Source organism: Mesocricetus auratus, unplaced genomic scaffold, assembly GCF_017639785.1.
Source record: "Mesocricetus auratus isolate SY011 unplaced genomic scaffold, BCM_Maur_2.0 Super-Scaffold_100015, whole genome shotgun sequence".
NCBI lineage: Eukaryota > Metazoa > Chordata > Mammalia > Rodentia > Cricetidae > Mesocricetus > Mesocricetus auratus.
In genome coordinates, this window is record NW_024429198.1 from 6,452,288 (window position 1) to 6,474,850 (window position 22,563).

Genomic DNA, 22,563 nt, shown 5'->3' on the forward strand with positions numbered 1-22,563 from the left:
TCTTCCGGTCTCGTGGTAGACTATCTAGGCCCGCGGCGGCTCGGTGGTGACGGTGGCCCAAGAGGCGGCGGGTCCGAACGGTGGCGGGAGCTGTTTGCCAGGCTTGCCAGCTTCGGGACTCTCAGGGTGTCCTTCCTGGGCTGGGCTAGGCTGGAAAGGGCCTTGAGGCGTCGGACATCGTCTCAAAAGCAGGGCCTGGCGCCCGGGGCTCCCCTTACTGGCAGCGCCGCGGTCCGGCGAGCGGGCTGGTGAGCCGGGGTGACAGTCGGGGCCGCGGCGGATCCTGTCCTGGGCTGGCCGGGTTGGTGGTGCCTGGAGCTGCCAAACAGGTTCTAAGCCGGCTACGCTATTTACCTGTGGAAACCGCGCCAATTACAGTTGCCCTGCGATTTGCCCCCCCCCGCGCGCGAAAAACGAGAAAACTGTAGTTTTGAGACAGGGAGCTAGAAGTTTCCCGAAACTTAAAGACCGTCCAGTGGTAGAAGCGCGGCTCTCCTTGCTCAGCCGATTTTGCCAGTCCTGTCCGCACTGATGCCAGGTTTGTTGTTCCTCTCAGGTTTTCAGAGGTCTTCCGGAAGAGGAGCATCCTTCTCTCCGAGCCGGCTGTGCCGGGAACGATCCATGCCTCTCCTAACCCAGCGCGTTCAGGACGAGGACGAACAGTACTGCTTAGTGGCCAGCCTTGACAACGTTAGGAATCTCTCCACTGTCTTGAAAGCCATTCATTTCAAAGAACACGCCGCGTGTTTTGCTACTAAAAATGGGCTCAAAGTTACAGTGGAAAATGCAAAGTGTGTGCAAGCAAATGCCTTTATTCAGGTATGGGGGAAGAGGAGGCACTTTTAGGCATTCACCTAGTTGGTGAATTTGGAAGGACTTACTCGCCAAAACTAAAGATCGAGAATAAAATGTCATTACTTGATTTTTTTTGTCTTTCCTGCCAACAAATACTTCCCCATCGTGTCACACAGATAATGATTACTAGTGATAGTTTGTTACGGTTAAACTATGAAACACTCTTCTCATCGTTTACCTCTTTTAGTCTTCACAAAAATAGGCATGTATATCATTCCTATTTACATAAGTGGCAGCTGCAACAGATTGAGTTTTCAGCAGTCTTGTTATGAAAACTCAGAATGTTTACATTATAATTATTGTCCTTCACGGTTTGATTTTTCCTCTTGTTGGCTGTAATAGCAATTTTTTTTTCCTGAGACAGGATCTAACATGTAACATGTAACTCTGGTTACCTGGAAACTTGCTCTGTAGACCACACTGAACTCAAGTTCCTGGAGATCCGTCTGCCTCTATTCTGTATTGAAGTACTGGGATTAAAGCCCAGCACCAGCTCCCATACCTATAATCTATCCTTACAGCTGTGTGGTCCAGATCAGATCTCAACATTCAGTTCATATTGCTGAATATTTACATAGTATGACCTCACAAATGGAGGAATAAATAAACATGGGTTTTTGTCTCAGAAAGAGATTAGAGGGGCTCAGCAGTTAAGAGCACTGACTGCTTTTCCAGAGGACCCAGGTTCAATTCCCAGCACCCACATGGCAGCTCACAACTGTCTGCAACTATAGTTGAAGGTGATCTGACATCCTCTCACAGACAAAACACCAATACACATAAATAAATTTTTAAAAAATGGGAAACTATTATCATGCATGTATTGAGTTGTCCTATTTTCAAGTGATTTTAGCCTTAACTGATGGGCTCAAGGAAGGAGCAGGGAAAGTTGACTTGGGTGGTGGGTTTAGATCCAGAAATGAAGATGAAGGAAGGATCCCTGCTTTGGGGGAGGAGTGTCTGTTTTGTGTGTGTGTGTGTGTGTGTGTGTGTGTTTGTGTGTGTGTTTGTGTGTGTGTGTCTGTGTCTGTGTCTTTTAATTAAGGTGTTTTGGGGTTTGGTTGGTTGGTTGGTTGGTTTTTTGAGACAGAGTTTCTCTGTGTAGCTTTGGAACCTGTCCTGGCATTCACTCTATAGACCAGGCTGGCTTCGAATTCACAGAGATACACCTGCCTCTGCCTCCTGAGTGGTTGCTTTGTTTTGTTTTGTCTTTAATTTTATGTGTATGAGTGTTTTGCCTGCATGAATGTCTGCAAAGGTATGTACCTGGTACCTTCAGGGAAATGGTTACAGATTGTTGTGAGCCATCATGTGGGTGCTGGGAATCAAATCTGGGTCCTCTGAAAGAGTAGCCAGTGTTCTTAACTGCTGAGCCATCTGTCCAGCCTCACAGTTTAAATTTTTAAAAAATTTTCATACAGTGTATTTTCATCATAACCTCACACCCACACCCACACTTCAGGAACTTCTAAATGGGACCTAACTTGGTATAACTTGGTGTTATATCTTTAACAGTTAAACCATTAAGTAGTATTGTGGGTAATGGTTGAACAATTAGCATGTATTTGTGGGGAATGAGAAATTATTCTTAAGGAGTTGGCACACTATGGTTACTTTTTAAAAATTGATTTTTATTTTCTGTGTATTGGTGTTTTGCTTACATGTATGTCTGTGTGAGGGTGTTGGATCCCCTGAAATGAGAGTCACGGATAGGTGTGAGCTGAGATCCTCTGCAAGAGCAGCCAGTACTCTTAACCCCTGAGCCTTCTTTCTAGCCATGTAGTGTTACTTTTTAAGCGTAAAGTGGAATATAGACTCTTCCATGAGAATTTTTATTCTTTACTATAACCCCACCTTCATTTTCACTTTCCTCAGGCTGAAGTGTTTCAAGAATTTATCATTCGGGAAGAATCTGTTACTTTCAGAATTAACTTAACTATCCTTTTGGACTGTTTATCTATTTTTGGATCAAGTCCTACACCAGGTGAACTATATTGTTACTTTTATTATTATTATTGCTATTATTATTATTATTATTATTATTATTATGACATGAATGCATTCATTATAGTTAGAAAAATACAGGAAAATTTTAAAAATACAAACCTTTTTTTTTTTTTGAGGCAGGATGTCATGCGTCTCAAGCTGGCCTTGAACTCACTCTGTAGCTGAGGATGTGCTTGAATTTCTTATCCTCCTGCCTGTACCTCTCCAGTGCTGATCTTACAGCAACCACCTGTAGTTGTATGTGGTGCTGGGAATTGAACACAGTACCTGATACGTGTTAGGCAAGCACTCTGCCAGCTGAGCTACAAGCCCAGGCTAGTGACTGTTTTGTTAGAAACTAATTGCTGTGGGAGGGCTCTTGAGGTCTACCCAGAGTGGAGAAGCTTTGGGCAGCCAATAACTGCAGGGGAGGAAAATCACATTTCTCTAGAACGGGTGGAGGAGTCCTACAGAGAGAAGTAGTAGGGGATGGCTATGAATACATTGTATACATTGTATTAAATTTCCACAGAATAAAAAGACACCAATTTCCAATTTTCCTCTCAGTGATTATAATCATAGACCATAAATATTCAAACTATCGGTCCAGTGTTATAGTTCTCTGTATTTGTGAAGGTATTTACTCATCTTAGTTGATCTTGACTTACAAGGTGTGTTGGTTCCTGCCCTTGTGACAAAATGACTGACAAAAGCACTTTAAGGGACTATTTGCTCACAGTTTGAGGACGTAGTCCATTGTGGTAAGGAAGGGCATGAAAACAAGAGCATGACGCAGCTGGTCATATATGTGTAGACAAGAAGTAGGGAGTTGCTTATGTGGCTTCTCCTTTTTGTTTAGTCCTATGGAAGGTCTTGAATGGTGCTACCCACAGTCAGGGTGGGAGTTCCACCACCTCACTCCTTACAGACATCCTAGGGCTTTGTTTCTTAGGTGGGTCTAGATCCTGTCAAGCTGACAGAATCATCTCACAGGACTCCAAGATCCCAAGTTTAAATCAAAGAAGATTTTAAAGAGTCATAAAGTAGATCTTTAACTTTGTGAAATTTGTTTTAATCACATATTTTCTCTAACTTACTCAGGATTAACATTACTTACAGGCAGAGAAAAACAAATAAATTTTCCTGATTCCCAGTCAATCGTGTTTAAAATGGTTTGCCAAAATTAAAATAAGACTTTTATAAATTATGTCTGTTTTCTCAGATAGTTTCTTCAAAATTCGTTTTTACTTGCTTAGGGAATTATTTTTAGGGATTAGGAAGTTCAGTTGCCATGGGCATAAGACTACAGGAATGCCAGAAGAATCCAAGAATGACTCTATCATAAGAAAGAAACTCAAGTGTAAGCTAGGGAACATTCCATTACAGTTCTGAAGCCATGGCTTTGCACTGGCAACTCCACTGTTAATTCTTGGGTTTTGTAGACAGGGTCTTGAGTGTAGCTCATGTCAGCCTTAAACTCTAGATACTTCTGTCTCAGCTGCCAAGTGCTAGGATTACATGTACTCTGCCATGCTGTAGACCCTGGCTGGCCTGGAACTTGCTGTGAGCTCTTGCCTGTGCCTTCAAACTACTGGGATAATGGGATTGAGGCACAATCTAGCAGAGTATGATTATGCACTTTGAGAAAGTGAGATAGATGCTCAGTGGGTCAGAGTGCTTAGCCAGCAAGCCTGACAACCCTGAGCTGGATTCCCAGGTCCTGTGGGAGAAGGAGAGAACCAGCTCACAGAAATTGTTCAATGACATCCATGGGCATGCCATGGCATTCATGCATCCACACTCATAGTCATCATACAGATATTATAGTATACATATGTGTTTTAACTATGTGTTTTATAATGCAGTGTTCCACAGCTGGTTTTTCCTAATAACATGTGCTTTCCCATATCCTTGACTGACTCTCTAACCAGTAGGAAGGAGCCTGAATATTTTATACTCTTCTATAGAGATTTGAGGAGTCAAAGAATATCACTGATGACTACCTTCTATTGCTATCAATTTGATTAAAATAATACTGTACCTCAATTGGAGACATTGTATATGAGTAAGAATTTTTCTGAGGCATGTTTATTTAACAAATGGAAAATTCATTTCAACCAGTTAGATTTGCTCCCATTTCCTCGCAGGTACAGGAATTGAAATCCTTTAAGAAGATACATGTATGCTAGAAGCTTAGTAGAGCAAATTATTCTTGAGGCAGTGTGTGTCATTTGGAGGGAAAGCTAGACCCAAAGCCACAGAGCTGAGCCCCATATGACTTCTCTCATTGCAGGGACTTTGACTGCACTTCGGATGTGTTACCAAGGTGATGGTCACCCTTTGATGCTGTTTCTAGAAGAAGGGGGAGTGGTGACAGTTTGCAAAATTAACACCCAGGAGCCTGAAGAGACTCTGGATTTTGATTTCTGTAGCACCAATGTTATGAATAAAATTATCCTGCAGTCAGAAGGTCTCCGTGAAGCGTTTTCTGAATTGGACATGACAAGTGATGTTCTACAGATCACCGTGTCTCCTGACAAGCCCTATTTCAGGTACATGAGTGCAACTGTCCTTAATGTGATCTGGTAGTGGATCCAACTCTGCACTCAACGTTTGCCTGAGTTGCAGGAAGTTTGTACCCCTCCTAGAATGCGCAGAATTTTAGAAACATTTGATTACTTTATAATTTTACAACTCCAAAATAGGAAACTTAAGATATAAGAAGAATAATCCACTAAGTATTTTATTGGTGGGCACTGTGGTTTGTTGATGAGAAGCTCATTCTCATCTACAAACAATTAGTGTTTTCATTGCTGTATCCCATGATACAGATGAGGTTACATCAGGGAAATTGAGTTAAAACAAAGTGTGTTTGTATTACATAGTAGCTTTTTGTTTTTCCTTCCTTTTAAGTTAGTTTGGAATACAAAAGGAGGTAGATATTGCTGATAGTTTTTTTTTTAACTTAGTAGCTATTCATGATCTAATGTACAACTCCATCTTAAGACTGGTAAAAACACCTTAAAATTAAGGTAGAGGGAAAAATGTGTGAATCAGCAGAGAAAAATATTGCAAACCATTAAGTACCAACATAATACTCATAAATACTTGGGAAACAGCACTTGAGTACTTGGAGGATTGGTCAAGGTCAGCTTATAGGTCCAAGCATTTTTCAGTAAGAATACAGTACTGAAATTGTTCTAACATTTGTCTAACACTCAGAAACATTGTAATAGTAAGGCATAATTTAACAGCAGAATTGCAGGAAAAGCTAGAAACAAGACCCACACTTACAGTGGTTTAAATCAAGGTCTTCCATTATTCACAGATCTCTGAGATATATTTAGATTTATATCTATACTTAGATACATATCTAGATGTAAGGATAAGGAAAGTTAACTGATTATACTACTGTACAGAGTATATAGTGTGTACTTTGAAGTGAGATTTTCTTCAGAGCTGTTTTCTAGGCTGGAGGGATGGTTCTGGCAACTAAGAGCATATACTGCTCTTTCAGAGGACTCAAGACAGGCTCCAAAGCTATAGAGAAACCCTGTCTTGAAAAAAAAAAAAAAGAAGATAAGGAATACACCTTACCAAGCACCATAATGAAGTTTCCCACAGGATGCTGTGGGAGCAGAAAGTATCTAGTAAAATACTTTTACTTTCTACTTTTATTCATGTGTGTGAATATGGATCTGTGCACATGACTCCAGGTACTCTAAGAGATCATTTTGGAGCTGGAGTTACAGGCAGTTGTGAGCATCCTGTCTTGGAACTTGCTCTGTAGACCAGGCTGGTCTCAGACTCATAGATCTATATCACCTGCCTCTGCCTCCCGAGTGCTGGGATTAAAGACGTGCACCAACATCATCCGGTGGTAAGGTGTATTTTAGCTGTGTGTGGTGGTACATGGCACTAGTCTCAGCATTTTGAGGTGGAGGCAAAAGAATTGAGTATAAGACCAATCACCTATACAGGCATCTGTAGACCAGCTTGGGCCTATTATGTGTTAACACTCAAGCAATCAAGTTTTTTTGATGTTTTATATATTTATATTTATGTATATAATTTTTATATTTATAAATATATATACACACGTATATAGATACACACACACATTATATGTGCTCTGTGTAGATGGTGTATTTACATGAGTGGGCAGATACCTGTACTGTTATGTGCACATATAAGACCAGAAAAGAACATGGGGAGTTTCCTCTGCTGCTCTCACCTTATTGCCTTGAATCACAAGCTCCTGTTTTGGCTAAGCAGCTGGTGGCTGGGTTCTGAGAATCTTTCAGTCAGTCTTACAGATGTGCAGTCATATCTGGCCATTATGTGAGTTCTGGAAATTTGAACTCAGTTCCTAAGGCTTGCACCACAAATGCACTTACCTACAGAACCATCTCCACATACAACTAGTCTTTCTTTATGTCATTTAAGGTAGCATGGATCCTAATTTTGCTTATTATTGAACCTATGAATAAATGAGTTACTTGCTTTCAACTATAGGTTATCTACTTTTGGAAATGCAGGAAGCGCCCACCTTGATTATCCCAAAGATTCTGACTTGATAGAAGCATTTCACTGTAATGAGACCCAGGTCAACAGGTCAGTTCTTAATATAAAGGGTGCATTGTTGATAAAGATGGTGTTAAGTACCAAATTTCCATATAAAAACAAAATAGGTAATTTTAATATGTTAAAAAATGCATCACATTAAAAAAAGTGGATGGGCTCTGGATTATAATCATAGATGGATAAAGCGAGAGAAAAGACTAACACATTGACAAGTATTTGCTGCTCAATAATTCCTGGCTAACTTTTGTCCTTTACTTGGTGTTACATGTGTTGCATTTAGTGGATTCAAATAACAGCTTTCATTTACTCTCCTACAGATACAAACTTTCTTTACTGAAACCTTCTACAAAGGCATTAGCTTTATCCTGTAAAGTATCTATTCGGACAGATAATCGAGGATTCCTCTCATTACAGTACATGATTAGAAATGAAGATGGGCAAATATGTTTTGTGGAATATTACTGCTGCCCTGATGAAGACGTTCCTGAATCTTGAATAATTTACTGTTAATATGTGTGTGTGTTTGTAGTTGTATTCTCACTCTGCATAATCTTCATGATTTCATATTGGATTATCTATAAAGACTCATAGAGAAGACAGGAGCAAGATTCCACTTTGTAAATATTTTTATTTTGTGAATAAATGTTTTCAGATAGCCACAAATTATCTGGCTTATTGTACTGTCCCTGTGATTATTTTTTTTATTCATTTTATGTGTATGTGTGTTTTTGCCTACTTTGGATGTGTATGCACCATATGTGTGGCTGGTACATGCCGAGTTCAGAAGGCATTGGATGACTTAGAATTAGTCATGAGCCACCATGTGGGTTCTGGGAACCAACCTCCAGCCTTTTGCAAGAGCAACAAATGCTCTTAACCACTGAAGCCATCTTCCCATCATCTCCCTTTCTCATGACTGTCTTTAGAACTTACTGGAATCACTGAGTCAAGATGAATAAATTATTCGTGTTTACCACTTAAGTAGAGCATCTTACCTATACAAAGTTGGAGCCACATCTGACATACATACATACACACACACACACACACACACACATATTTGGTGTTACTTTTAAACACATCATGTTATATGTACCTAAGCACATTCAATAGTACTGTAGCAGACTTCCCTCTAAGGAAATAGACAGTGTTCTAATTAGAAATGTCAGGAGTACTTGAGCATCCAAATCTGTCATGGATAGGGATTTTGATAACCTGAATATGCTTTCCTTGTGAAACTAGTAGCTTATTGATCAATATAAAATAGTTGTAGATTTCCTTGGTAAACTAAAATTCAGGGTTGTAAATTGCTTAAGTTAATTCAGAGGAATTCCTTATCCTTTCATGAAAAAGAAGACTCTTATTAGGGCTGTGGTCTATCCCTGTGGGAATGGTGCTGAAGTTTAGTTCCAAAATAGTCTTCCTAGTGTTATTGTCCTAAAGGTTTTGATTGGTGTTACTGACTAGGATAGAAAAATACTGTTTGGTCTCTGACCAAGTGGAACTTTGATATGAAAGGGTAGATGGATGTCTTAAACTGGAACTCTGAGCTTGTGAACAGATTGCAGAAACTTTGCTAAGGCTACTTAACCGTTTCCATATGAAAGACTTTGATTTGGGCTTGGATATCTTCTAACTTGATATGACAATCATAAGAAACTAGCTTACCCGCATATGCCCAAAAATGCCAGTGCCCATGAGCAAGCTAATTCAAGAGTTGTGTAGCCCAGGCCCATTAGCAACAGTAAGCATTTGTCTATGACCATACCACCCCAAACATACACAATTTAGTCTGCTCCCAGAAGCTAAGCTGAGTTAGTCCAGGGTAGTATTTGGATGGGGGAAATATCAAGAGTTTGATTGTGTGATCTCAGTCACTGGTTCCCAACAAACTGAATTTAGAAAGTAGCTTGCGACTTTCCTAGTTTTCCAAAAAGAATGCAATTTTAAATTAGGTGATGCTGTACTTAACATTTCTACTGTTTCTTTTCTTTTCTTTTTTCTGGAGCAGGGAGAGGGGAGGGAAGAGAAGGCAACTCTCCCTGGCCCATGCCACACAAGACAGATGAGTAATGGCGACATTTCTCCCATACTTGCAGCATCAGAACTGGCTCACCCGCATCTGCTCTATTGTGCTGCCCTGGAGAGGGGCAGAGCCAGCTCACCTGAGTGTTGCAGCTGGTGGGAGGCAGGGACGGCTTTTCTGCTCTTATTGATGGACAGGGAATGGGAGGGCATCTCTCCCACACCCTTGCTTCCTCTAGACAGATGAGTAATGGAGACAGCGCTACTGTTTCTTAATAGTTCACGAAGCAGTAAAATGTTTAAGTAGGTGAAACTGCTCAGTATGTTACCACGGTGGGTTCATGCATATATATCAGTGAAATCCATAATCTAGTGTATAAGTGACTTTTCCACACCTACTGAAGTCAGTCTGGAACTTATGGATACAAGCAAATGTCCTATCTCCAGGCAGAGCTAGAATTAATAACAAGCCAAGTAACCAGTAACCAAGCAATGACAAAAAGAAGGGTCAGGGTTGCACCTGGAGACTTTGATTCTGATTGCCAGACAGAAGCATTCTGGGAGAAAGCTGGCAGCAGCCTGGGGAAAGCCTGTCAGTCTGTGGGCTGGCCTTGAGATTATGGTGCACATATGCTCTGGCCACAGCCAAATGCCGGTCATTACTTCCTGTCACTTAGGGATTGTGTGATTTTTGGATTTTACAGGCTGAACAAATAAATGTAGAACCAAGATGTTTTGTGAACCCTAAGAGGTGGGGTAGTTGGTAGTGAGACACCAAGTTTTCCAAATAAAAAGTCAGTTCAGGTAACAGGCTTTCTCTTGCAGTTCATCAGCTGAGGAATGTTTTCACAAACCTCTAAGCATTCCTTTTCTAAAGACTTAATTGCTTTTTTGTGGGGCGGGGGGGCAGGGCCCACACCATGACAGCTGTGTGGAGGTGAGTCTGTTCTTGCCTTGAACCTGGTTGGGCTATAGTGTCCCTTAGTTAGAGTCTCCCTTAGTTCTGTTGCAGCGATGCCCACTCCAGGTTAGCTGGCTTGTCAGCTTCTTCCAGATGATTCTCCTGCCTGCCCCTCATCTCATCCTAGTGCTGGGATTACAGATACGTGCCACCACACCCAGTTTTTTGCTTTTCATGAGTTGAGTGACCAAACTCCAGTAGTCAGGCTTACACAGCTAGTACTTTTACTCACAGACTCACCTTCCCAGCCCACCTTTTTCTAAAGATTTTTGAATCCAGCCTGGTGGAGGCAACAAGGAAGGAACAACCAGCTATAATCTAGGGATACCAAACTGACCGTAGACACAATCCCTTAATTTCTCTTATCCTACCCATAAATTCTCATTTCTAAAATAAAGTCCATTCTGATTATTTATATTGATATATTTATACCAATCCCCAGTGCTGGAATTAAAGACTTGTGCTGCCAACACCTGACAGAATTCTCTTTACTTTTTTTGTTTGTTTGTTTTTGTTATTTGAGATAGGGTTTCTTTGTGTAGCTTTGGAGCCTGTCCTGGTACTAGCTCGGTAGATCAGGCTGGCCTTGAACTCACAGAGATCTGCCTGCCACTGCCTCCCCAGTGCTAGGATTAAAGGAATGCACCACCACCAGGGCAAATGTCTCAGGAGACTCAAACATTACTCACAAAGCAGTTTTAATAGCCTCAAACAGGCTGTGACTAAAGCCACCTCCAAAGAGTTTTTTAGGGTGTTCATCAATAAACTGCTTAGTACGGTGCTGCTTAATTTCTTTTTAAACTCAGCACTGGGGAGGTGGGTAGTACTGGAGCCCTTCCCTGGCTCCTGGTTGTGTTCAACCCACAGGACCTAGAGGAGAAAAGTGAGGGCTTAAAGGAATGAACTACAATTAGAAAAGAGAAATCAAAGGTGATAAGAGTCATAGTAAGAGCAAACTCCGAAAAGCAACATAGAGCCCAGCCTAGACAAAGCAGGATCAAAATATTTCAATCGCAACCCTACAACCCTAGTGGTTTTTTGTTTGTTTGTTTGTTCGTTTGTTTTTTGGTTTTCAAGGCAGGGTTTCTCTGTGGCTTTGGAGGCTGTCCTGGAGCTAGCTCTATAGACCAGGCTGGTCTTGAACTCAGAGATCTGCCTTCCTCTCCCTCCCAAGTGCTGGAATTAAGGCATGCACCACCACCACCCACATACACAACATGTAAGAGCTTCTAAAAGCTCTTACGTGTCCCACCTGCAGGGCTGCTGGGTGAAACTCTTTCCTCAAGAATCTTTAGACTCCTTAGTTTACAGAAAAAATCTCTTCCACTTTGGTTCTGCCACTGCTGTCCATGCTGAAAAACATATTTTGTGCTCTAGAATTTGGGTTAGCAGCAAGGTTGTTTTTATTGTTGGCTATCTTATGTAGAGTTTCCACTTCATTGATAATGGGAAACCTAGAAGGAAGGAGAAAAGTGTTTTCATTTGCTTTGGTTTGTCCCTTAGATGACATGACACGTCACTGCTTCATCTGTGTGGAAAGGCTGTGCTCATTCCAAGGCAAAGACAGCATCATATGACTTCACATTACCATACTGAACATGTCTAAAACAGGCCTAGAGTCTTGGGTTTCTCCCAAAAGACCAAGATGCTCTTCCCTGGACTTAGTTGGCAAAGTCCGGGTAACAACTGCCTGGGTTGCATTTAATAGCAGCTGAGAAAATCCTACCTAATTTATCCAATACACTTCAGGATTTTCAAATAGTTTCTGAAGAGCATAGAGGTTCAAATCCCAAAGGTGACAATAAACCGTAAATGGACCTACCTTGCCTGTTTCTGGCCATTAAGGCTTCTATATTCCTGTTTCCTAATACCGGAAGAGCTGAGCTAGCTTAGAAGTATGGGTCAAAATACTCATCCACAAAATTTCAATAAAGCGTGGTTTTCATATGCTATTTATGCCTCAAGTCACTATAAAAAGAGTGACTTTCATAGCCCTTGGAGGGATAGAATTACGACATTCCACAGAAATCTGATACACAATTTTGCAAGGAACTTGGGGTTTTAAAAGTACAATGTCACTAAAGACTGTTTCGCACTCTGACTACTTCCAGGCCGTATGACGTACAGGAAGTTACCTGTGCCTTTAGTTACCTAGTCAGTAAAGGAGAGTTGATGTTAGCAGAGAAAACAGGCACAGATTCAGTTCTGCTCAAGGGTCACACCGAATCAGAGGTGACCAAAGATCTGACTGTGACTGCTATGATTATGGTAACCAGAAGTTAGCTGCCACATGGTGGCAGGATTCCCCTGCACAAAATCCTCTGTGTTACAAGAACACTGACTTGCACTAAGTATAGTCAGTGTCTACTTTGGGTTTAAGTGTTTGTTTCAAAATATACTTATATTTTGTTTTCAATGGTTCTAAATCCCATTTGAAATGTTAACCAACAAAATGCTTCCTACATTAGCTCAGTGTTAGTTTTTTCCAATTAGCCAGTGCCTGCCCCATTAAGCATCAATGCTGTAACTACGTTATAAAATAATTTAATAATAATAATAATAAAAATGGCTATTAATCTAGTACATGGTTACTGTGGGCCAACACTTTTCAAGCACTTTATCTGTTTCTCACAACAATCCTGAGAGGTGAGGTTCTCATCTCTATTTTATAGACAAGTCAAACGGGATTACTTATAACTAGCAAGTGCTAGTGTTTTGAATCCAAGCATCCCTGTTACCAGTGAAACTATGGCTCTCTATGTTGCCAAGGCTGATCTCAGGACTTAAGTGATCTGCCTGTTGCCACCTCCCAAGAATCCGGGACTAGAGGCAGGTGCCACCATGCCCAGCTTTTGAGCTACTACTCTCAATCATTGTAAAACATAAGGAACAATCAGTTCATAGGATCATGTTAAAGTGTCTGTGATCAGGTGAATGGTTGGTTGATTGACATAATTACTATCCTAAGACTTCATCATGCCCTAAAGCAGGACCCAAATTCTTTCCCAAACTACAAAAGCATTCTTGAATCCTCAGATAAAGTATGTCCTACATACACCCTTTGATTTGAACAAAACCAACTTGGTCTATTTTGTTCCTAAAGATAGTATAAGTTTGGGGTTAGAGAGATGACTCAGATATTAAGAGCACTGACTGCTCTTCCAGAGGTGCTGAGTTCAATTCCCAGCAGCCACATGGTGGCTCACAAACATCTGCAATAAGATCTGGTGTCCTCTTCTGTCATTCAGTCATACATGCAGGCAGAACACTATGTACATAATAAATAAATAAATCCTTTTTTTAAAAAAAAGATAGTATAACGTTTCATTTGCTAAAATTTAAATCACTACTGCAAAAAGAATTCAGGTACATAAAAATACAGCATTAAAAATAATAATCCGCTCTAAAGATGTAGGGAGAGAGTCTAGTATACTCAAAGGCCTAAGACAAAGCATCCCGTATCACTTCATTCTTGATTCTCCACATCTCTATCTCCCTCCCCTGTAGCCCATGTGTATCTCGCGAAGTCAGATTCCCGATTAGAAAGGCAGCCCTGTGCAATTGCTAGGTACTTACCATTCTTCCCAGGCACTGCCCTCCTTCACTCCACTCTGTCTCTTCATACACTTTTCTTTCTTCCCACAACAGCTTGTCTGTTCCATCTGGATGAACTTGCCCTTTGGAGAAGAGCTCAGTAGTTACACTCTGAAGGCTTTTCTCGGGTCCTCTACCTACTGTCGTCTCAGACCATTGCAGAGATGGCTGTAATCTAGAACTCAAAATCGTATTCTCATTGCTTCTTTGAGCTACTTCCTGCACTGAGCATTATGGTGAATGGCGTATCTTATGTAAGTTGCTAGCCTCTAACCTCTCTGACTGTATCTGTTATTTAGTAGGTGCTTACCAGATGTTGAAGGCATAAATAAGACAGATAGACTGAGTCCAAAATGTTTGAGGGACTCAGAGTATAATTGCTGTCCCACAGGGGGGTCACTGACTCAGAGGACAGTACTATTTTCTCTGCACCTGAACAGAGAATATGTGTTGATAGTATAGGTATTCCCCTGCCCACAGCCTATGGCAGAAAATGCCAATAAACCAAACACTACCAAACCTGGCATTTTGCTGTTGAGGTGCAAGTATCACTCCAGGAAGTTAATAAGGTAGAGACCATGAGAAAGAGTGTGTGTCCTTGCCTTATTCCATGCTAGACCCTCCTACTTGACCAATTTGTGGGCACAGCAGAATGGCTATTGACTATAAATCTCCCCATGGTTCTGCCAAAGACAAGGTACCCAAGAAGTGCCTCCAAGTGGCTTAGGAGTCACTGCTTGCCATGAAGGAGATCTAAAGGCAGATCTAAAGGCTCTTGAGTTTTCACTTCTCCATGTGTGCCACTTTATCGAGTTAGCACTTGAATCCTGGTCTGGAAAAGCTATTGCCAGTTGGTATCTCGGGATGCTGAAGCCAATGTCTATCTTTCTCTCTTTTCTTTCATACTGACCAAATATTCTCCCCTTAATTTTGCAGAGGCAGTGTTAGAATATTAACTTATAGTTTTTAAAAAAAGTATGAACACAGAAGCCTGCAAGCAACCAGTTATGGTGCATGTTCCTAAAGTTCCCTACAGTCTTGCCTGAGACTTTCAGAACAATTCCATTTCACTCTTTTGTGTGTGTGTGTGCTTTTTCCAAGACAGAGTTTCTCTATGTAGTCCTGGATATCCTAGAACTTACTCTGTAGATCAGAGTAGCCTTGAACTCACAGATCTACCTGCCTCTGTCTCCCAAGTGTTGGGACCAAGGGTGTGTGCCACCACCACAGGCCCATTTCATTCTTGCTATAGTTCTCCAGAGATAACAACCCAAAGGCCTATTTCCATCCTCCATTCCTTCACCTTCTCTCCCAGTCTCCCAACCCAGAAGCAGCTGCTCCACGGTGTTTGTGTGACCAGTATGATTTGAGGAAGGACTGGATGCAGGTAATGAACATGAACTATGAAAGAACATATATGGTTTCTCCAGTCTAATTATGTCTCGGACTTTTCGTTTCTGGGTGGTGACTATGTCCGCTAAAATACATTTGATAGTAAAAGAGAAAATCCAAGGTGAAGTTGTAAACCTCAAAATGGCTACTCTAACTGAATAGAAGTTAGATGTCATTAAGATGTGTTGACTTTGGTGTATGGTGGTCCCCCCTCACAAGGTTTCTTTTTATAATTAAGTTTATTTAAAAAAAAAAGATGCTTGGGTCCTAATAGGGCAATGCTTTCTGGTATCTGTTTCCTTTCTCTGCTTGTAAAAGGGAAGATTTTCTTTTACCCTATTTGTTGGCATATATGGTTTCAAAATCCATCAAAAAGATATATCAACACATTCAGTTTGCAGTTGTCCCAGAGATATTTGACTGGGATGAAAATGAAGCTGGTACTCTATGCTTTTGTACTGCCATTAAGTCTGGATTAATAGATACAGGCAATGTCTATTAATCTCGTATTGCCCACCACATGCTGGTGCAAAGTGCTTTGCCTAAATACTCTCACTGTGCATATGTTTGCATAGTATAGATTCTATTTGACCCCTCATTAAAGAAAGCTAAATTTTAGGGTAACTTGTACAAAGAAAGTGTTGCAACAAACAAGTTTCAAACAACTTTATAACACTACATTTAGTCTGTGATCTACATTATTCAACAGTTAGGACTCTCTTGTAATGGAAGGAACTACTTTGCAAGATAATAAGTGACTTTCTGATTATGAAACATGTTTAATCAGGTACTAAACAATCTCAAAACATTGTTCTACTAACAGAGTTCATGCTAGTGCTAGTAAATGGTGACTTCCTATTGGCCAATAGAATGGCTTCTTATTAGTCTCCATTCACTTCACATCTATACTCATTATCATCATTATCATCTCTAGTTGTCATATGCTCCATGCCAGATGTTTTTCCAAGCAGTTTTACTCATTATCACAAGTATTAGGCTAGCACTCCTATTTGCTAATGCTGCATGAGATTGGGAATTGCTTATGATCACTGTCTATCTACATTTCCTCCCCACCCCTCCCCTTTAGAGACAGGGTTTCTTTGTGTAGCTGTCCTAGAACTAGCTCTGTAGATCAGGCTGGCTTTGAAAAAACAAAGATCCTGCTTCTGCCTCCCAAGTTCTGGAACTAAAGTCCTGTGCCACCACCGCCCAGCCAATCAATAATGCTTACTGTTATTGTTGTTATTTCTGCTGTGGTTCATGGAAGCTATGTGTCTGCCATATATTAAATGCTTAGATAGAATGCTCTTATTATTTTTAGAGATAAAGTGAGAATTAGGAAGTCTTACTGTTAATATTAAAGCTCAAATGTGTGTCCCAGTGCTCAGCTATTAAATCATCATGCTACAATCTCTCCAAAATAAGCATGCCTGGTCTCCAAAGTTCTTTCCAAGCCTTATTGCTTCACATACATACATTCTGTAGATTATTTTATCCATCTCATATGTTTCAGAATGCACCTCCTTGTGCTCTTGTTCCAAACTGCCAGCAGCTTACTAGACCTTGCCAAGCAGTTGTACAGGGAGTACTTCAAACATAGCATACGCAACGTGGAAATCATTATCTCCCCAAGTCCTAGACATCCTCCAAGATAGTCCTCTGCCAGCACTGTTCATTATATTCATCTAGCTATTAAGCCAGAGACTTCAAAGCCACGTTTGTTTCCTGTCACTGCCACGCTCCACATCTAATTGGTTTTAAAGTTTGCCAGCTATAGAATGTTTCTCAATCTACCGTCTATACATCCTTTTACTATAGGTTAGGTACTTCAAGATTGCAACATCCTTTCTTGGGCTGTTGAATCTGCCTTCTGAATGCTCTTCTTATTTCTCCCTAGCTACTATCTTTCATGCCCATTGCTATCAGAGTTAATGTCTGAAGGATGATAAATGGCCATTGTAACACAAAAAATATAAAAATCCAGAGATATTGGGATTCAATCTTCAAGCAGCCTTACCTCTACCTCAGACTGAAATAAATCTCCACATGAGGCCCTTTACTTTTTCCTTTTATAAAGTGTGATCTCAAGTGCCGAGAGCACCTTTGTGTGAGCTGTTTTTCTTTAGAATTGGATCAATTTCATGTAGCTCAGTGTGGCCTTGAACTAACAGATCCATCTGCTTGTCTCTTGAGTCCTGGGATTAAAGGTGTGTGCCACCATTACCTGGCTCTACGGCTTGTGGCTAGCTTTATGTTTTCTGTACCCTCAGGCAAGCTCTAATAAATCATAATGTATCACCATAGGCTAACATATCCTGTTCGAAATTCTTTGGTAGCTGCCTTCTAAATAAGTCCTAAACTACTTAGTATACTTTATCAAAGTTCCATAGTGTGGACCTAGTATTTTACCCCAACTTTATCAGCAGCATGTTATTACTCATGCACCTTAAAGTATAACAAGTGAAGACTTACTTTCCGGAGAAATACCGGTCGTCTCCATGACACTGGGCTTTTGTTCACTCTGCTTGGAAGAGCCTCCCTGGCCTCTTTCCGATCTGGTGTTACAGTTGTCTACCTACACTTGAAGACCCTGGACCCTTCTTGCACCCAGTTTACACTCACAGTTCTGGCTTCACAATTTATTCCCTGTCATTTTTTGTTTATAAGTCTAATACAAATGCACTACAGACTAATTTTAAACTGGTTACGTGTACGTCTTCTCTGAAAGCAAAATATCTGAAACATGTTGAGTACTTCTTGTTCTTAGGAGCTTGATTTGTGAAGGAGTGCACAGCCAGGTGGTGGTGGTGCACATAATTAATCCCAACACTCAGGGGGGCAGAGGCAGGTGGATCTCTGTGATTTCAGAGGCTAGCCTGATCTACAGAACAAGTTCCAGCTAGGATAGCCAAGGCTACACAGAGAAACCCTGTCTCAACAAAAAGACAAACAAAATAAATTGTGACTCAGGTAAAATCTAAACTAAACAACTTGCAAGTTTGTTTCCAAACCTGAAGTTGTCTCTGCCTTTTCTATGCTCTGCTATCTTACATGATGCCCCTCCAACTATTGTTCTGCCTTGGAATTAACTCCTGCTTCAAGTGGTCCGTTGTGCTCTTTGTAGAGGCTCCAAAAGACAAGAATTCGGGCTGCTGGCCATGGCAGTCCAGAGAGTATTTCACCAAGTTCCTGAAGGAGGTGGGGTAAAGCACACTAGCGCACATCAGAACATGAGCAGAGTCCCAGGACATCTGGGACTGATTGTTCCAGTGAGATGCTGAAGCAGAGAGAGCAATTCTTGCACTGCTTTTGGACATCTGGGCTTTGGCAACTACCCCATGGCTTTGCTCAGCAATTCTTGGGAAATGAGATACGGGCTTGTTTCAGGGAAAGAAAAACCTTTATTGATGCAACATCTACTATAGCAGAGGCCTTCAAAAGACTTCTTTTCTCCTTATATGGATTCTAGTTAGGTCTAGATCTCACTGTCTTCAGCAGAGAAAAAGAGAGCAATTAGAGACCTACATTAAAATCCCAGGATCCCTGCCTCTTCCTGGGCAAAGTAACTGGAGAAACTTGGTTCTCAGCGTGTCCCTGTGTAAGATGGGTTCTGGAGTGTGACCTAATGCACAGGTCTCTCCACATGCAGATGTAAACCCATCAAAACCAGATTCTTTACATAGTGAAAGCATGGGAATTGAACCTGATCAACTTAAGTTCAAGCACTTCAAGAAACTTAGACTGCCTGGTCTGAATTGGCTTCCACAAATGTCCCCTAATTTCTCCCCCTTCTTTGGCTCTTGTCAATTTGAGACTACAGCAAAAATATATTCACTCCATTTATCTTGAAGTTTCTCTTTAAAAAGTTAAAAATATAGTCTATTAACTTTGAGAATGCCTTGCAATTTGACCATCTTATCTCCTCCCCCATCTGCTCTGGGATCCACCACTCCTCTCACCCACCCATTTTTCTCATTTTTTAAAGACATCTGTTAATGCTGCCTATATAATTTTACTTGTGTGCCTTAAATTTGCATACATCTTGCTCATATTGTCATAAACATATAAGTACATGTGTGCAGCTGTTGTATACAGAGAACATTGTTTCCTTGTAGTCATCCAACCACCCCTGCCCCTTGCAGTCTTTCTGCTTCTTCTTCCACAATGACCTCTGAACCCTAGGAGGAGGGGAGTGCAGATCAATGTCTCCTTTAGGGCTGAGAACTCAGCAGTCACTTATTCTTTGAACCTTGACCAGTTGTGACTCTCATATCTTTATATTTATTTACTTATTTGTTTATTTTTTATTTGTGTATGTGTGTGTTGAGTAGGATGGCATATGGGTGGGTGTGTAACATGGCAAGTACCGGCATGCATTTGGAGCTCAAAGGGCAACTTTTAGGAATCTGTTCCCTTCTCCCACCATGTGGGTCCTAGGGGCCATCTTCAGAGGTGACAAGAGGTTTTTTTTTAACTGACTTAGCCATCTCACCAGCTCTGAGGTTTCTCTTGTTTGAAAATAATCTGGGTAGAAGTTTTATTTCAACTTTGAGGAAAGAGCCTGTGTTTCATCTCTTAAATTGCATGTTGTTGTTGTTTTTATTTTGTTGTTGTTTCATTAGTAGTAATTTCAAAACACAATAGCTACTTTAAGTGGGGCAGACCGTCAAATCCTCAATCATAAAATAGATGGTTCTGGCTAACAATTACCTCAAATTTCAGATATTCTGATGTGCTGCCTTGAAAGTAAGAGGCAGTGGGTGTTCTATAAAGGAAGGGGAGGGAGGAGTGATTAGCTAACACTGATTTGTCACATACTCTGTTGGGCTTGTATAGACAGGATTCCACTTAAGTCCTTATGGCTTAAGAAGTCATAAAAAATCATGATTTACTGATATGTTAGTGATGGAGAATCCAAGGCTCAAGGAGGAGTAAATGATTTGCCCAGGTTCATGAACTTTCTAACTGGTAAAAATAGGTTAAAATCATTAAGTCTTATTCCAGTCATGAATATTCCCCCACCCTACTTTTAACATAAAATAATGATATAGCAATGTATATGACTCATTTAAACACTCTGGTTAATTATGTCTACACTTCAGAAAAAGAATTACTATCATTATTGATATTTTATTATGATGTTGACAATCAGTGAACATTTAAGATTTAAGGTTTGCCAGAACCTGACCATTATGTATGGTCTCATTAATGCATAAATGAGAGGGAAGTGCCCACTTGTTGAGGGAAGAGCCATTATTATAGTGCTGCATAACTACGGGCTAAGGGAGTTAAGTAAGTTCTAAGTATGGCTAAGGGTGTTAAAGTAATTTCTCTAAGATGAGAGAACAGAGAGTCGGAGCCTTGAGTTTTTAATCTGCTCTTAGTGGTTGATTCATACTCCCATAGTGACGACATGGTTTGTGTCCAGAAGCAGAACTTACCTCTGCAGTAGGGTAAGGAGGCTTTTAGTCTCTCTGCTCTTAGTGTGCTCACTTCCATAGATAATAATTTGAACCATCAGACACTGTAGGTGAAGTGAGAGATGTAACAGGTTACAGAAAATCAGAGCAAACATGTCAATGTCAATTGCAAACCAGAAGCAGAAGCAGACTAGGGGACCTGGGGTGTCACAAGTTTACATGTGGAATGCCTGTACTTCATTCCATTGGTTCCTGGCTGAAGAAAAAAGCCTTGTGGACTGAAGGCTTGAGTTACTTTCTATAACCTGCATGCGATATATATGCAATCCAGTTTACTGCACCTGTTGCTACAGATGACCAAATTAACAGGACCCCAAAATGATAGACTCCCTCCTTAAGACATGTCTACAACAGTGGTTTCTGTCAGGGTTTTTATTAAGTAATTCAAACTAAATAGATACAAGTAAATTCCATAAAGCTGGCTGCCTTGTAGTCTGATGCAGATCATTTTAGTCTTAGGCAGGTTTCTTGACACTTTATTGCTGACATTTGTTTCCACATAAAATGGAATAGTAGAACCAGATTTAGTCTCTAACTCAGTTAATAGAAAGTATGCAAATTCATGAACTGATTTTCAAGACACTAGACATCAAGCAATTAACACCTGTGATTGTCCTAAAGAGAGAAAGCAAGTGTGGTAAACAGCATGATTGTCCGAGGCTACAGCTTTGTATTTCTGGGCTATCACAAAGAGAAGAGAGAGCAGATTAGGTTTACCAGAATTTCTCATAGAGCTGAGAGTGCGAGAAGACCCTTAGAGGAGAGAGACACTTGCAAAGAAAGGCAATGGATACCTGCAGTGGGTCCCCCTCAAGTAGCAAAGGTTATCCCTTACATGAGAAGAAACCACAGAAAGCCTAGAAAGGAGTCATGTTGCAGAGAGGGTGCTGGGCAGAGCACTTGGCATCTATACCAGGTCAAGTTAGTACCTGTTCTCACCCTTGACTAAATGGTGACTAGTCTCAAGTGAGATCTTCAAAGCATGGACCAAGTTGTTTACAAGTAGTTTAACTGGAATGAATTTCAAGAATAACTATTAAGGCTACAATGAGATCCAATACCCAATAAGATCCCAGCACTCGGGAGGCAGAGGCAGGTGAGATCCTGGACTCTGGTATCCAAACACAAATTACTCAGCATGAAAAGCAAACAGAAAATAAGTGAGACTCTAGGCACAGTGGGATATTCCTGTAATCCAGCACTTGGGAAGCTGAAGCAAGAAGGATCATGAGTTTAAGACCAATCTGAACTATAGTGAGACCCTGTCACCAAAAAAAAAGCACATTAAAAATTATCACTGGAACTATATTCATTCTCCACTCTCTCCCCACTTGTGTGTGTGTGTGTGTGTGTGTGTGTGTGTGTGTGTGTTTTAAGGTTAAACAGAGACATGGACATGCATATATATAGAGAGAGATCCAATAAAAACGTTGGAGGTAAAGATGTCTGACTAAAAAATAAACTGGATAGGATTAACAACTGTTTTGATACTAAATTAATAAAAAACAGAGAACTTGAAGACACAGAAATGGAACTATCTAAATCAAAACTAGCCATGGATCATTTCATTATACGTAGAAAATTAATTTCATACTATTTAACATCTATTTCTAATATAAAATTCTCACCAACACAGAAGGATTTGGAAACTTCCTCAACATAATGCAGCATCTGAAAAAAATCTAC

At 40.6% G+C, this 22,563-nt stretch overlaps 2 protein-coding genes across 5 annotated transcripts in view; one reads left to right on the forward strand and one right to left on the reverse strand.

Annotated features, from left to right (window-relative positions):
* Positions 1-2: 2 nt before the first annotated feature.
* On the forward strand, positions 3-8,088 carry Rad1 (RAD1 checkpoint DNA exonuclease). Of its 2 annotated transcripts, XM_013119026.3 has the most exons (6): positions 7-248; positions 557-819; positions 2,731-2,839; positions 5,135-5,393; positions 7,357-7,455; positions 7,743-8,088. In XM_013119026.3, the coding sequence occupies exons 2-6, from the start codon at positions 622-624 to the stop codon at positions 7,918-7,920; spliced, it is 843 nt and encodes a 280-aa protein (XP_012974480.1). In that variant the 5' UTR covers positions 7-248; positions 557-621; the 3' UTR covers positions 7,921-8,088. The 2 variants fall into 2 exon arrangements, with proteins under 2 accessions (XP_012974481.1, XP_012974480.1); XM_013119027.3 differs by lacking the exon at positions 7,357-7,455 and having other exon boundaries at positions 3-248.
* A 5,901-nt stretch (positions 8,089-13,989) lies between these two features.
* The window catches only part of Ttc23l (tetratricopeptide repeat domain 23 like), a 55,921-nt gene continuing 47,347 nt past the window's right edge, over positions 13,990-22,563 (reverse strand). For all 3 annotated transcript variants that reach the window (XM_040757893.1, XM_040757892.1, XM_040757894.1), the window contains 2 exons: positions 20,839-20,921; positions 13,990-14,088 (listed from right to left, as the gene is read on the reverse strand). In XM_040757893.1, the coding sequence (XP_040613827.1) occupies positions 14,031-14,088; positions 20,839-20,921 (141 nt within the window). In that variant the 3' untranslated portion in view covers positions 13,990-14,030. The remainder of the gene's footprint in view (positions 14,089-20,838; positions 20,922-22,563) is intronic.